At 48.4% G+C, this 15,812-nt stretch overlaps 1 protein-coding gene across 2 annotated transcripts in view; it reads left to right on the top strand.

The window, feature by feature from the left end:
• Positions 1–15,812, top strand: part of ACP7 (acid phosphatase 7, tartrate resistant (putative)) — a 27,188-nt gene that overhangs the window by 2,456 nt on the left and 8,920 nt on the right. The window contains exons 3-11 of one of the 2 annotated variants that reach the window (XM_023229524.2): positions 12,050–12,250; positions 12,550–12,732; positions 13,849–13,972; positions 14,202–14,264; positions 14,361–14,475; positions 14,572–14,679; positions 14,773–14,830; positions 14,911–14,978; positions 15,089–15,160. In XM_023229524.2, coding sequence (XP_023085292.1) covers positions 12,050–12,250; positions 12,550–12,732; positions 13,849–13,972; positions 14,202–14,264; positions 14,361–14,475; positions 14,572–14,679; positions 14,773–14,830; positions 14,911–14,978; positions 15,089–15,160 — 992 coding nt within the window. The remainder of the gene's footprint in view (positions 1–12,049; positions 12,251–12,549; positions 12,733–13,848; positions 13,973–14,201; positions 14,265–14,360; positions 14,476–14,571; positions 14,680–14,772; positions 14,831–14,910; positions 14,979–15,088; positions 15,161–15,812) is intronic. The other variant, XM_026447715.2, reaches the window with a different exon arrangement.

Raw genomic sequence — 15,812 nt, 5'->3', positions numbered from 1 at the left:
AAAAAAAAAAAAAAAAAAAAATTGTGGTGGAGGCCGGGCACGGTGGTGCATGCCTGTAATCCCAGCACTTCGGGATGCTGAGGTGGGTGGATCACTTGACCTCAGGGGTTCAAGACCAGCCTGGGTAACATGGTGAAACCCCATCTCTACAAAAAAATTTAAAAAATAAAAAAATTAGCTGTGCATGGTGGCTCACGCCTGTAGTCTCAGCTACTTGGGGAGCTGAGGCAAGAGGGTCACTTCAGCCCAGGAGGCAAAAGTTGCAGTGAGCCAAGATCATGCCACTACACTCCAACCTGGGTGACAGAGTGAGACCCTGTCTCAAAAAAAAAAAAAAAAAGGGTTGGTGGGACAGAACCGAGCTTGGTATGTAGCAGCAATTTCCATACACTTTAAATCTCAGGACCATTTGTTTTACACTGTTAATCTCAGAACTGTTTTACACTGCTAAAACTTATGGAGAACTTCAAAGAGCTTTAGCTTATGTGCAGTATAGCTGGCAATATTTACCAAATGAGGTATTAAAACTGAGGCATTTAAAATTTTTTATTGTCATTTAAAATTAACAATAACAAATACCTTCTGTATTAATGTAAATGACATTTTTAATGAAAAAACTGTATTATGCAAGAGAAGAAATTGAGTGAGAAGAGTGACACTGACTTGCATCTTTTAAAAATCTTTTATTTTTTATTCTTTTGAGACAAGGTCCCACTCTGTCACCCAGGCTGGAGTGTAGTGGCACAATCTTGGCTCACTGCAGCCTCCGCCCCATAGGGTTCAAGCGATTCTCCTACCTCAGCCCCCCGAGTAGCTGGGATTACAGGCACCCACCACCATACCTGGTTAATTGTGTATTTTTCATAGAGATGGAATTTCACCATGTTGGCCAGGCTGGTCTTGAACACCTAAGCTCAAGCAATCCTCTGGTCTCGGCCTCCCAAAGTGCTAGGATTACAGGCATGAGCCACCGCGCCTGGCCTAAAATCTCTTTAGTATCTGGTTTGGTAACTGACACCTGGATTCTCCTCAGATCTGTTTTCATTTTAGTCTGTTGCGATTTGTTGTTTTGGATTTTGCCTGTGAAGAAAATCTGCTCTTGCACAGACATGTGGTTGAAAGAGGGAGAACAGTTGTTTGTTTGTTTTTTTGACACAGGGTTTGGCTCTGTCAGGGTTTGGTGCTGGAGTGCAGTAGCACAAACATGGCTCACTGCAGCCTCGACTTTCAGACTCAAGCGATCCTCCCACCTCAGTCTCTCGAATAGCTGGGACCACAGGGGCATGACACCATGCCCAGCTAATTTTTTTTTTTTTTTTTAGATGGAGCCTCACTGTATTGGCCAGGCTGGAGTGCAATGGCATGATCTTGGCTCACTGCAAGCTCTGCCTCCTGGGTTCAAGCAATTCTCCTGCCTCAGCCTCCCAAGTATCTGGGATTACAGGCACACACCACCACGCCCGGCTACTTTTTATATTTTTAGTAGAAATGGGGTTTCACCATGTTGGCCTGGTTGGCCTTGAACTCCCGACCTCTGGTGATCCACCGACCTCGGCCTCCCAAAGTGTTGGGATTACAGGCGTGAGCCACCGTGCCAGGCTCTAGTCCTACTCTTTTCTATCTGTGACGGTTCCTCAGTTATTCCTTATCTTTCCTTGTTTTTCATGTCTTTTACATCTTCAAAGAAGATAGTTTCTTCTTCTTTTTTTTTTAGATAGGATCTCACTCTGTCACCCACACTGCAATGCAATGGCGCAATCATAGCTTACTGTAGCCTCTAACTTCTGGACACATGTGGTCCTCCTGACTCAGCCTCCTGAGTAGCTGGAGTAGTGCAGACGTGCACTACCATGCCTGGCTAATTCTTTTTATTTTTTGTACAGACAAGGTCTCACCGTGTTGTCCAGGCTAGTCTCAAACTCCTGGGCTCAAGTGATTCTCCCACCTCAGCATCCCAAAGTGCTGGGAAGACAGGGGTGAGCTACCATGCCTAGGAGAGAGAGTTTCTTCAAGGTTAGTTGCAATGTGGAATCAGAAACCACATGAATGAACTGGCTTGGCATTTGCCAGTCTAGTGACCTTGGACAAAGCACTTTGCCTGGAGGCCTCTGTAAAAATGGGAAAGGCAGTAAAACTCCATCCCATAGTGCTGCTGTGGCAATCCAGTGAGATCATGGCTGTCCTTTTTCAGCCTACACAATAGCAATGGCAAGTACATGCTTATAAGTGCGCTAGATGGATAACTCGTTTAACCTGGTATCCACCTTAAGCTGTAGGTACCATTGCTACTACCGTTTGACAAGAGAGTAAAACTGAGAGCCATAGCAGGGGAAGAGTCTGACCCCAGTTCACATAGCCTGGGAATCTGAATGCCAGCAGGCTGGTTCAGGAGCCCACAATCTTTGTGGGTTTGTTTGTTTGTTTTGAGACAGAGTCTCACTCTGTCACCCAGGCTGGAGTGCAGGGGTTCGGTCTTGGCTCACTGCAACCTCTGCCTCTCAGGTTCAAGGGATTCTCCTGCCTCAGCCTCCCAAGTAGCTGGGGCTACCAGTACGTGTCACCATGCCTGGCTGATGTTTGTATTTTTGTATGTTTTTGTTTTTGTTTTTGACTTGGAGTCTCACTCTGCTGCCCAGGCTAGAGTGCAGTGGTGCGATCTTGGCTCACTACAACCTCCGCCTCCCAGGTTCAAGCGATTCTTCTTCCTCAGCCTCTCAAATAGATGGGACTACAAGTGTATGCCACTAAGCCCAGCTAATTTTTCTATTTTAATAGAGACAGGGTTTCACCGTGTTGCCCAGGCTGGTCTTGAACTCCTGACCTCAAGTGATCCGTCCACCTTGGCCTCCCAAAGCAGTGGGATGACAGGCATAAACCACTGCACCTGGCCCCTAATTTTTGTATTTCTCAGTAGAGACAGGGTTTTGCTATGTTGGGCAGGCTGATCTTGAACTCCTGGCCTCAAATGATCCACCCACCTCAGCCTCCCAAAGTGCTGGGATTACAGGCATGAGCCACTGTGCCCGGCCTATTTTAAAACTTTTTAATTTTGTGCCACTTTTAGATTTAGCAGAAACGTTCCAAAAATATTACAGAGTTCCTGTCTCCCCTCACTTGGTTTCCCCTGATGTTAACATTTTACGTAACCATGGTACAATGATTAAAACCAAGAAATCAAGATTGGTACAATACTGTTAACTAAACTACAGATCTCATTTGAATTTCACCCGTTTTTCTTCTAGTGTCCATTTCCCCTTCCAGAATCTGATCCAGGGTCTCACATTGCATTTAGCGGTTGTGCCTCCCTAGTCTCCTCCCATCCATTAGTTTCTCAGTCTTCCCTTGTCTTTCATGATCTTGGTATTGCTGAGTACTGATCAGCTATTTCGTACAGTATCTCTTGTTTGGGGTTTGTCTGATACTTTCTCATGACTGGAATTAAGTTATGTATTTTTGGCAAGACTATCATAGACGTGATGTTGTGCCCTTCTTGGTGCATGATATGAAGGATCAAGATGTGGCTATGACTTATTGTTGTGACTTACTGATGTTGACCCTGATTGTTTCATTAAGGAGGTGCCTGCTGGGTTTCTCCTCTATAAAGTAATTATTCTTCTCTTTGTAGTTAATAAATATCTTGAGGGAGATGGCTCAAGACAATGCAAATCCCATTTCTCCTCAATGTTTGCTCACTAATTTTAGCATCCATCAGTGGATCTTATTGGCAACAATTATCAATGTGGTGTTTGCCTAATGGTGATTTTCTAATTTTCTAATTCCCTCCTTTTTTTTTTTCTTTTTAAATTTTATAACTTTTGTTTTGTTTTTGAGACGGAGTCTTGCTCTGTTGCCCAGGCTGGAGTGCAGTGGCGCGATCTCGGCTCACTGTAACCTCCACCTCCCAGGTTCAAGCAATTCTCTTGCCTCAACCTCTCACGTAGTGGGGATTACAGGCACACACCACCACGCCTGGACAAGTTTTTGTATTTTAGTAGAGATGGGGTTTCACTGTGTTGCCCAGGCTGGTCTCGAACTCCTGAGCTCAGCCAATCTGCCTGCCTCATCCTCCCAAAGTGTTAGGATTACAGGCGTGAGCCACTGCACCTGGCCAATAACTTCTAATTTATTTATTTATTTATTTTGAGACAGAGTCTTGCTCTGTCACCCAGGCTGGAGTGCAGTGGCGCAATCTCAGTTCATTGCAACCTTTACCTCCCGGGCTCAAGTGACCTTCTCACCTCTGCCTCCTGAGTAGCTGGGACTACAGGGATGCACCACCATGCCTGGCAATTTTTGCATTTTTGTAGAGACAGGGTTTCACCATGTTGCCCAGGCTGGTCTGGAACTCCTGGGCTCAAGCAATCCACCTGCCTCAGCCTCCCAAAGTATAGGGATTATAGATGTGAGCTACTGTGCCCAGCCTCCACACTTCTATTTTTTTTTTTTTTTGGCCTATTGTTCCTATTCAATATGGTAGCTCCTTCCACCTAATTGAAATTTTATTATAAGAAAGAGCTGTCCATTCCTGATCCCTTTAGTAATTTATTCAATGATTTATTTATATCATGGACTCATGGATATCCATTTTATTCCATGGGTGAAAAATTTGATGTGATGATTGTCCCAGATTTGGTCTCTCAGAATTCCTTCAGATTGGGTTCTGTGTTCTTACAACAAGCCTCCATCATTTCTGAGTACTTCCTCACTTGATGACATCACAAATAATTCCAGGCTCCTCTTGTATATTTCCTGTTCCATCCTTGGAAGCACCTATTTCCCACAATGAGTTCCAGTTTCTTTTTTTTTCCTTTCTTTCTTTCTTTTTATTTTTTTGAGATGGAATTTCACTCTTGTCACCCAGGCTGGAGTACAGTGGCATGATCTTGGCTCACAGCAACCTCTGCCTCCCGGGTTCAAGGGATTCTCCTGCCTCAGCCTCCCAAGTAGCTGGGACTACAGGCGCGCATCACCAAGCCCAGCTGATTTTTGTATTTTTAGTAGAGATGGAGTTTCACCACGTCAGTCTGGCTGGTCTCAAACTCCTGACCTTGTGATCTACCTGCTCAGCCTCCCAAACTACTGGGATTACAGGCGTGAACCACTGCACCCAGCCCTCCAGTTCCTTTTTATTGGAGAATGGGTATTTAGAAACTAAGATCTGGGCACTAGGTGTGCTCATTGCCACTGAGATGTCATAGCTTCTAGTTCCACTCAACAAACACAGCGAGGCAATACATGCATGTACACAAAGCTTCATATTTACACATCTATGTTTGAATCTGTATAAAATTAATTACCTGGCCGGCCACGGTGGCTCAGCACTTTGGGAGGCCGAGGCGGGTGGATCACTTGAGGTCAGGCATTTGAGACCAGCCTGGCCAACACAGTGAAACCCCATCTCTACCAAAAATGCAAAAAATTAGCCAGGCATGGTGGCGTGTATCTGTAATCCCAGCTACTCAGGAGGCTGGGGCAGGAGAATCACTTGAACCCAGGAGGTGGGTTCAAGTGAACCAAGATCACACCACTGCCCTCCAGCCTGGGCAACAGAGCGAGACTCCAGCTCAAAAAAAAAAATGCCATGAGATCATACTGATATCCCCGATTTCAGGCCAGGATCATGGGTTTATTTTAGCCTCATCTTTCCTTATTTGTAACTTCTTTCTCTAACACTCAGAAACTTGACTCTTACTGTCTACAATATATTTATTTGTTCAATCCTAGTATATACATAAAGCAGTTACAGCTGGGTGTGGTGGCTCATGCCTGTAATCTCAGCACTTTGAGAGGCCGAGGTGGGTGGATCACCTGAGGTCAGGAGTTCAAGACCAGCCTGGCCAACATGATAAAACCCCGTCTCTACTAAAAATACAAAAATTAGCTGGGTGTGGTGGTGCATGCCTGTAGTCCCAGCTACTTGGGAGGCTGAGGCAGGAGAGTCACTTCAACTCAGGAGGCAGAGGTTGCAGTGAGCCAAAATCGTGCTATTACACTCCAGCCTTGGCAACAAGTGTGAAATTTGGTATATATATATATAGCAGTTTCAGAATCATTTACGGGTATGCCTGTGAGAAGCACGCAATGCCAAGGTGACAGCCTTTATGCACAGTCCTTTTTGTCTTTTGCCTTATAATAATACCCACTCAGGACACTGTTTCTTGCAGTTATTTTTCTTCCCTACTCCCTTCCACATGGTTATGTTATTCATTTTTTAATCTGGTTAGGTCCACTTATTAGTGTCTCTATTCCATATTGGGTTCCCCGCATATCCTGATAGTTTTGTTTATTTTGTGGGCGTGTGAGGGAAATGTGAAACACGACTACGGTTTCAGGAGTCAAACTTATACGAAAAGCCTGACTCAAGTAAATGTCTCTGTTTCTTCATCCCTACAACTCTGTTCCTCTGTTCCCATTCCCCTTTTATTTATTTATTTATTTATTTATTTATTTATTTATTTATTTATTTGAGATGGAGCCTTGCTGTGTCTCGCAAGGCTGGAGTGCAGTGGTGTGATCTCAGCTCGCTGCAGCCTCCGCCTCACCAGTTCAAGCAATTCTCCTGTCTCAGCCTCCTGAGTAGCTGGGACTATAGGTGTGTGCCACCAAATCCGGCTAATTTTGGTATTGTTAGTAGAGATGGGGTTTTGCCATGTTGGCCAGGCTCGTCTCAAACTTCTGACCTCAAGTGATCCACCTGCCTTGGCTTCCCAAAGTGCTGGGATTACAGGTGTGAGCCACCACGCCTGGCCCCCACTTTTTTTCTTTCCCTCTCTTTCTTCCTTCCTTCCTTCCTTCCTTCCTTCCTTCCTTCCTTCCTTCCTTCCTTCCTTCCTTTCTTTCTTTCTTTCTTTCTTTCTTTCTTTCTTTCTTTCTTTCTTTCTTTCTTTCTTTCTTCCCCTCCTTCCCCCGCCCCGCCCCCACTCTTTCTTTCTCTTTTTTTTTTTTTTTGAGACGGGTCTTGCTCTGTCACCCAGGCTGCAGTGCACTGAGTGGCACAATCTTGGCTCACTGCAACCTCTGCCTCCTGGGTTCAAGTGATTCTCCTGCCTCAGCCTCCTGAGTAGCTGGGATTACAGGCACGCGCCACCATGCCCGGCTAATTTTTATATTTTTAGTAGAGACCAGGTTTTGCCATGTTGGCCAGGCTAGTCTTGAACTCCTGACTTTAAGTGCTGGGATGGCAAGTGTGAGCTACCACACCCAGCTAATTTTTGCATTTTTAGTAGAGACAGGGTTTCACCACGTTGGCCAGGCTGGTCTCAAACTCCTGGCCTCAAAGTGATCTACCCTCCTTGGCCTTCCAAAGTGCTGGGAATATACATCTGGCCTCCTCTTTTTTTCTACCTCATTTTCCACCCATCCCCTGTAAGTAATTCATCTCTTTAGTACCTGGTGTATTTCTTTTGTACAAATGAGCAGAGATACCTCCATATTTTCTTATACCCCTTACATTAAGGGCAGCTAACTATACTCTTATGCACTTTGCTTATTTTGGTATAACAATATGTCCTGGAAACATTTCATAGCGGTTCTTGGAGCTTGTCCTCATTCTTTTTTACACCATTGTGTGGATGTTATTCAGTCACTCTCCTAAATATGGGCATTTAGGTTGTTTCCCTTATTTTGCAATTACAAAGAGTACTGCCATAAATAACCCTGAACACATGCATTTTTGTATGACTGGAGGAAGAACTCTTAACATTACACTACACCACACGGTATTTTTAAAACCTTGACTTGGGTGCTAACATTTAAGAATTTGAAGCTATCACTTCAAAATCTGGATTTTCATATCTATCTATATATGCTCCTGGGATATAAAAACCACCGTGTAAAGATGTGTTCTAGGCTGGGCGTGGTGGCTCACGTCTGTAATCCCAGCACTTTGGGCGGCTGAGGTGGGCGGATCATGAGGTTAGGAGTTCGAGACCAGCCTGGCCAACATGGCGAAACCCTGTCTCTACTAAAAATACAAAAATTAGCCAGGCGTGGTGGCATGCACCTGTAATCCCAGCTACTCAGGAGGCTGAGGCAGGAGAATCACTTCAAATGTGGGGCTGGAACCCCCACACAGAGTCCCTACTGGGGCACCACCTAGTGGAGCTGTGAAAAGAGGGACACCATCCTCCAGACCCCAGAATGGTAGATCCACTGACAGCTTACACTGTGCTCCTGGAAAAGCTGCAGACACTCAATGCCAGCCTGTGAAAGCAGCCAGGAGGGAGGCTGTACCCTGCAAAGCCCCAGGGGCAGAGCTGCCCAAGGCCATGGGAACCCACCTCTTGCATCAGCATGACCTGCATGTGAGACCTGGAATCAAAGGAAATCGTTTTGGAGCTTTAAAATTTGACTGCCCCACTGGATTTTGGACTGGCGTGGGCCCTTTAACCTCTTTGTTTTGGCCAATTTCTCCCATTAGGAATGGCTGTGTTTACCCAATACCTATATCCCCATTGTATCTAGGAAATAACTAGCTTGCTTTTGATTTTACAGGCTCATAGTTGAGAGGGTCTTGACTTGTCTCACATGAGACTTTGGACTGTAGACTTTTGGGTTAATGCTTTTGGGGGACTGTTGGGAAGGCATGATTGATTGTGAAATACGAGGGTATGAGATTTGGAGGGGCCAGGGACAGAATGATATGGTTTGGCTCTGTGTCCCACCAAAGTCTCATCTTGAATTGTACACCTATAATTCCCACATGTGAGAGGGACCTGAAGGGAGATCAGTTGAATCACGGGGGCAGTTTCCTCCTTACTGTTCTCGTGGTAGTGAATAAGTCTCATGAGACTGATGGCTTTTTTTTTTTTTTTTGAGACGGAGTCTCACTCTGTCACCCAGGCTGGAGTGCAGTGGCCGGATCTCAGCTCACTGCAAGCTCCGCCTCCCAGGTTTCTGCCATTCTCCCGCCTCAGCCTCCCGAGTAGCTGGGACTACAGGCGCCTGCCACCATGCCCGGCTAGTTTTTTGTATTTTTTTAGTAAAGATGGGGTTTCACCATGTTAGCCAGGTTGGTCTCAATCTCCTGACCTTGTGATCCGCCCGTCTCAGCTTCCCAAAGTGCTGGGATTACAGACTTGAGCCACTGCACCCGGCCTGAGACTGATGGTTTTCTCAGGGGTTTCCGCTTCTGCTTCTTCCTCCTTTTCTCTTGCCACCACCATGGAAGAAGTGCCTTTCTCCTCCTGCCATGATTCTGAGGCCTCCCCAGCCATGTGGAACTGTAAGTCCAATTAAACCCCTTTTTCTTCCCAGTCTCAGGTATGTCTTTATCAACAGCATGAAAACTAACTTCTGAAATCTAGGCGGAGGTCCCCAAACCCCAATTCTTGACTTCTGCGCACCTGCAGGCTCAAAACCACGTGGAAGCTGCCAAGGCTTGGGGCTTGCACCCTCTGAAGCCACGGCCCGAGCTCTATTTTGGCCCCTTACAGCCACAGCTGGAGTGGCTAGGATGCAGGACACCAAGTCCCTAGACTGCACACAGCACAGGGACCCTGGGCCCTGCCCATGAAACCATTTTTTCCTCCTAGACCTCTGGGTCTGTGATGACAGGGGCTGCCGCAAAGGTCTCTGACATGCCCTGGAGATATTTTCCCCACTGTCTTGCGGATTAACATTCAGCTCCTCATTACTTATGCAAATATCTACAGCCAGTTTGAATTTCTCCTCAGAAAATGGGATTTTATTTTCTATCCCATCATCATGATGGCTGCAAATTTTCTGAACTTTTATGCTCTCCTTCCCTTTTAGAACTGAATGCCTTTAATAGCACATGTTGAATGCTTTGCTGCTTAGAAACTTTTTCCACCAGATACCCTAAATCATCTCTCTCAAGTTCAAAGTTCCAATAACCTCTAGGGCAGGGGCAAAATGCCGCCAGTTTCTTTGCTAAAAGCTAACAAGAGTCACCTTTGCTCCAGTTCCCAACATGTTCCTCATCTCCACCTGAGAGCACCTCTGCCTGGATTTCATTGTCCATATCATCATCAGTATTTTTGTCAAAGTCATTCAACTGAGTCTCTAGGAAGTTCCAAATTTTCCCACATTTTCCTGTCTTCTTCTGAGCCCTCTAAACTGTTCCGACCTCTGTCTGTTACCCAGTTCCAAAGTTGCTTCCACATTTTCAGGTATCTTTTCAGCAACACCCCACTCTACTGGTACCAACTTACTATATTAGTCCATTTTCATGCTGCTGATAAAGACATACCCAAGACTGGGAAGAAAAAGAGGTTTAATTGGACTTACAGTTCCACACGGCTAGGAAGGCCTCAGAATCATGGCAGAGGTGAAAGGCATTTCTTTTTTCTTTCTTTCTTTCTTTCTTTTTTTTTTTTTGTGACAGAATCTTGCTCTGTTGCCAAGCTGGAATGCAGTGGCGTGATCTTGGTTCACAGCAACCTCTGTCTCCCTGGTTCAAGCAATTATCCTGCCTCAGTCTCCCAAATAGCTGGGACTACAGGTGCACGCCACCATGCCCAGCTAATCTTTGTATTTGCAATAGAGATGGGGTTTCACCATGTTGGCCAGAATGGTCTCGATCTCCTGACCTCGTGATCCACCCGCCTTGGCCTCCCAAAGTGCTGGGTTTACAGGCATGAGCCAATACACCCAGCTGGTGAAAGGCACTTCTTACATGGCAGTGGCAAGAGAAAATGAGGAAGAAGCAAAGGTGGAAACCCCTGATAAACTCATCAGATCTCATGAGACTTATTCACTACCATGAGAGCAAAATGGGGAAAACCGCCCCCTTGATTCAAACAATCTCCCACTGGTCCCTCCCACAACACATGGGAATTATGGGAGTACAATTCAAGATGAGATTTGGGTGGGGCAACAGAGCCAAACCATCTCACGGAGGTTGCAGTGAGCCGAGATTGCGCCATCACACTCCAGCCTGGGCAACAAAGCGAGACTCCTCCTCAAAAAAAAAAAACAAAAAAAATTAGCTGGGCGTGGTGGCATGTGCCTGTGGTCCCAGCTACTTGGGAGGCTGAGGCAGGAGGATAGCTTGAGCCCAGGAGGCCAAGGCTGCAGTGAGCTAAGATGGCACCACTGCACCTCCAGCCTGGGCAACAGAGTGAGACCCTATCTCCGAGAAAAAAGAAAAGTCAATAGCTTTGCCAGTACTGGGCCCGTTTCCTGCTTGCTTGGTGGCTATCGCCAGATCTGAGTGATGGCTGCCCCTTTGGGATAGGGCAGGGTCTACAGTTGGCTACATGCTCTGTAACTCCTTGCTCACTTACAGGTGGCCCTTGTCTCCCTTTAGATCACCTGTGGCCTCCAGACACCCAAGCTGGCAACCCTTAAATGATATCATGTGTGTACAATAGTTGGTACAAGATCTGCATATAGTAAATAATGATATTAATAATAATACTTGTTCCCCCATATAACCCTAAGTGTACTAAGCACTATTTCATTTGCTTTATTTATATTTATTCATCTAAGCTTCATAACAACCATATAGCACAGAAACTATTATTTTTCCATTTTGCAGACAGGAAAACTGAGGCTCAGAGAGGTGAAGTGATGTGCCCCAGGAAAGCTCAGCTTAGAAATGGCAGAGCTGGGTCACGCCTGTAATCCCAGAACTTTGGGAGGGGAAGGTGGGTGGATCACCTGAGGTCAGGAGTTCAAGACCAGTCTGGCCAACATGGCAAAACTACATCTCTACTGAAAATGCAAAAATTAGCCAGGCATGGTGGCACATGCTTGTAATCCTAGCTACTCGGGAGGCTGAGGCAGGAGAATCGCTTGAACCTAGGAGGCGGCACAGGTTGCAGTAAGCTGAGATTGCACCACTGTATTCCAGCCTGGGCAGCACAGTGAGACCCCGACTCAAAAAAAAAAAAAAAAAAAAAAAAAAAAGAAGAAGAAGAAGAAGAAGAAATGGTAGAGCTGGGATTGAACTTGGGGGCAGTTCCAGAATCTGTCTCCTTAACTACTAACTGTTCAACAGTGGTCAACGCCCCTCACTTTTTCTGCACATCCCTACCACCCTGCCCAGGCCTCACTCCTGGTCTATCCTCTGTCCCTTTCTCCCCAGGTGAGCCAGGCTCCATGACTGTAACCTGGACCACATGGGTCCCAACCCGCTCTGAAGTGCAATTCGGGTTGCAGCCGTCGGGGCCTCTGCCCCTCCGCGCCCAAGGCACCTTCGTCCCCTTTGTGGACGGGGGCATTCTCCGGCGGAAGCTCTACATACACCGAGTCACGCTTCGCAAGCTGCTGCCGGGGGTTCAGTATGGTGAGAGGGACCCCAGGCTGAGTTCTTGAGGGAGAATGGGAAGAGGAGTGGGATACAGACTAGAAGCTACCACCGGCCGGTGGCTCAGGTTGGGCTGGTAACTCCTCTGCCTATCTGCAAGCCTATTGTATGAGACCCCAGGATGAAAACGGAACTTCCGGGGAAGGCAGATCGAAGGGGCATGGGCCAGCCCCAACCAGTCCCCCCATCTCCTCCCCTCCAACAGTTGGGGAAGGATGGGGTTGGAGGGAGGGTCCTGGGGCGGCCCAGCTGACTGCGACATTTTCCTCTCCCTTCAGTTTATCGCTGTGGCAGTGCGCAAGGCTGGAGCCGTCGGTTCCGCTTCAGGGCCCTCAAGAATGGGGCCCACTGGAGTCCCCGCCTGGCTGTGTTTGGGGACCTGGGCGCTGACAACCCGAAGGCCTTCCCCCGGCTGCGCAGGGACACCCAGCAGGGCATGTACGACGCCGTTCTCCATGTGGGTGAGGCATCCGCAGGGGCGCGCGGAAGGATGGTGGTCAGCGCGCAAGCGGAGGGATGGTGCGGGGAGCGCGTGGAGGGATGGTGGGGGGAGCGCGGGTGGGGGGAGCGCGGGTGGTGGGCGGTGCCAGGACCATGGAGGGGACAGGGCTGGGGCCAGTGTGTCTCTGAAGGGACACGGGATGAGACTGGCTACGGAGACAGTGTCTGTGGCCAACCAGCCTACCTTGGTTAAAATCCCAACTCTGGCACTCTTGCCAGGAGCAGACGTTTTTCCCGCCGTGTATTTTGATTAGAGAGAAAGCTGGTTCCGAGTTCGCAGGACTGTTATGATCACTATGTGAGTTCGCGTTGCCTGGCAGGATGCAGGTGCACTTCGGTGTCCTTGTGCTGTTATTATTATTATTGCTGCTGTTGTTATTTAAAAGGGGGAAGAGAATGAGATGGGTAATGGGGATTGGGGATTGTATGTTTCAAAGTACAGACGCTGGAATCAGGCTCCCTAGGTTTTATTTCTACATCTTCACTAGCCAGCTGTGTGACCTGGGTCCTCAGTTTCCCCATCTGAAATGGGAATAATAATAATACTAATGTTGGGCCGGGCACGGTGGCTCATGCCTGTAATTCCAGCACTTTGGGAGGCCAAGGTAGGTGGATCACTTGAGGTCAGGAGTTCGAGACCAGCCTGGCCAACATGGTGAAACTCCATCTCTACTAAAACTACAAAAATTAGCCAGGTGTGGTGGCGCGTGTCTATAATCTCAGTTACTCGGGAGGCTGAGGCAGGAGAATCGCTTGAACCCAGGAGGCAGAGGTTGCAGTGAGCCAAGATGGCACCACTGCACACCAGTCTGGGCAGCAGAGGGAGACTCGGTCTCACAAAAAAAAGAAAAAAAGAAAACAAAAACAAACAAACAAACAAACAAACACCATCTTAGCCAGGCATAGTGGCTCACACCTGTAATTCCAGCACTTTGGGAGGCTGGTTTTGAATTCCTAGGCTCAAGTGATACTCCTGCCTCGGCCCCCTAGAGTGCTGGGACTAACCTGGCTCTCTCAATTCCAATGAAAGCAGAGCTGGGCCTGGGTCCTCACCCTCCTTCCACCCCCTCCCCCAGGAGACTTTGCCTACAACATGGATCAGGACAATGCCCGCGTCGGGGATAGGTTCATGCGGCTCATTGAACCTGTGGCTGCCAGCCTGCCGTACATGACATGCCCCGGGAACCATGAAGAACGCTAGTGAGGACCGAGGGCTGTGGCAGTGGGCAAGGGCTGGATCAATGGAAACGGTCCCATTCTTCTTAGTGTCTCCCTTGAGTCTCTCATGCTGCAACATTTCAATTGTGGTAGCAAGAGGAGATGGGGGTGGGCTGGAAGCCAGACTCAGGGCCGGACAGTGGCAGGGTATAGGAGTAGGGCTATGAAATTCAGTCCCTCACCTCCATCCCTTGTACTTCCTTTATTCTAGCAACTTCTCTAACTACAAGGCTCGCTTCAGCATGCCGGGGGATAATGAGGGCCTGTGGTACAGGTAATGTGCAGGTGCCAGGGCACTGGCCCTCTCCCCTGAAGGATGGGAGATGCAGAGGAGCCCCGGTCCCTGACCCCTGCCCTTTGACTCCTCCAGCTGGGATCTGGGTCCCGCCCACATCATCTCCTTCTCCACCGAGGTCTATTTCTTTCTCCATTACGGCCGCCACCTGGTACAGAGGCAGTTTCGCTGGCTGGAGAGAGACCTCCAGGTAACCTGGGTGGAGGTCCCCTGTAGTCCCTCGGCCAGCCCCACCTCCCCCTCCACCCCCCCTGCCCAGCCCCTCACCCTGGGCCCTTCTCCCTAGAAAGCCAATAAGAACCGGGCAGCCCGGCCGTGGATCATCACCATGGGGCACCGGCCCATGTACTGCTCCAATGCAGATCTGGACGACTGCACACGATATGAAAGCAAGGTGAGGCCCCTCCCTGGGAGACAGTGGGGAGGTGCTGAGAGCCAGGTGCGTGTCAGTCTGCATCACCCTCACCCACTCATTCACCCTGCCCAGGTCCGCAAAGGCCTCCAAGGCAAGCTGTATGGTTTGGAGGATCTTTTCTACAAATACGGTGAGCAACCCTTGGGACCCATGCCCCACACCCCACCTCTGCCCGCTTCAGAGGTCTGATCCCCGCTTGCTGTATCTCAGGAGTGGATCTGCAGCTGTGGGCTCATGAGCACTCGTATGAACGACTGTGGCCAATTTACAACTACCAGGTGAGGCACGTGGAGGGCTGGGCGCCCACGCAGCTGGGGTCAGGGTGGTCAGATGCCCCTAGAATGGCCTCGTGTGACTGCCCGCCACCCAACGTTGTTCCCTTCCCCAGGTATTTAACGGCAGCGGAGAGATGCCCTACACGAACCCGCGAGGACCTGTCCACATCATCACGGGATCTGCCGTGAGCAGCGGGACGGTTGCCTTTGCCTTCTCTCTCTCTTCCTATCCGTGGAGGGCTGACTTTGTTCCAGCCTGAGTGCTGGGTGCTTTATACAGTGCATAGCACTTAACCCTCAGCCCTAAAGTCAGGAACTCCTAGCAGCATGTCCATTGGATGGATCCAGGAACAGAGGCGCAGACAGGAAGATGCTACAGTGAGTTATGATCACTACTGTACTGTAGCCTAGGTGACAAAGCAAGATCCCGTCTCTAAACAAAAAAACGAAACAAAACAAAATCTATCTTTTTTTCTTTTTTTTTTTTTTTTTTGAGACGGAGTCTCGCTCTGTCGCCCAGGCTGGAGTGCAGTGGCCGGATCTCAGCTCACTGCCACCTCCGCCTCCCGGTTCAAGAGATTTCTGGCTAATTTTTGTACTTTTGGTAGAGATGGGATTTCACCATGTTGGCCAGGCTGGTCTCAAACTCCTGACCTCAAGTGATCTGCCTGCCTCGGCCTCCCGAAGTGCTAGGATTACAGGTGTGCCTGGCCCAAATGTCCCGTTTCTCCTCAAACTTTCACCCTCTTATTTTAGAATCCATTAGTGGACCCTGCCTGCAAGTTATTACTAAGCTGTTCTAATTAGAACCAACCCCCCCCCCCCCCCCCCCCCCCT

Source organism: Piliocolobus tephrosceles, chromosome 21 (genome assembly GCF_002776525.5).
Source record: "Piliocolobus tephrosceles isolate RC106 chromosome 21, ASM277652v3, whole genome shotgun sequence".
NCBI lineage: Eukaryota > Metazoa > Chordata > Mammalia > Primates > Cercopithecidae > Piliocolobus > Piliocolobus tephrosceles.
This window is presented reverse-complemented; position numbering and strand designations above follow the sequence as displayed.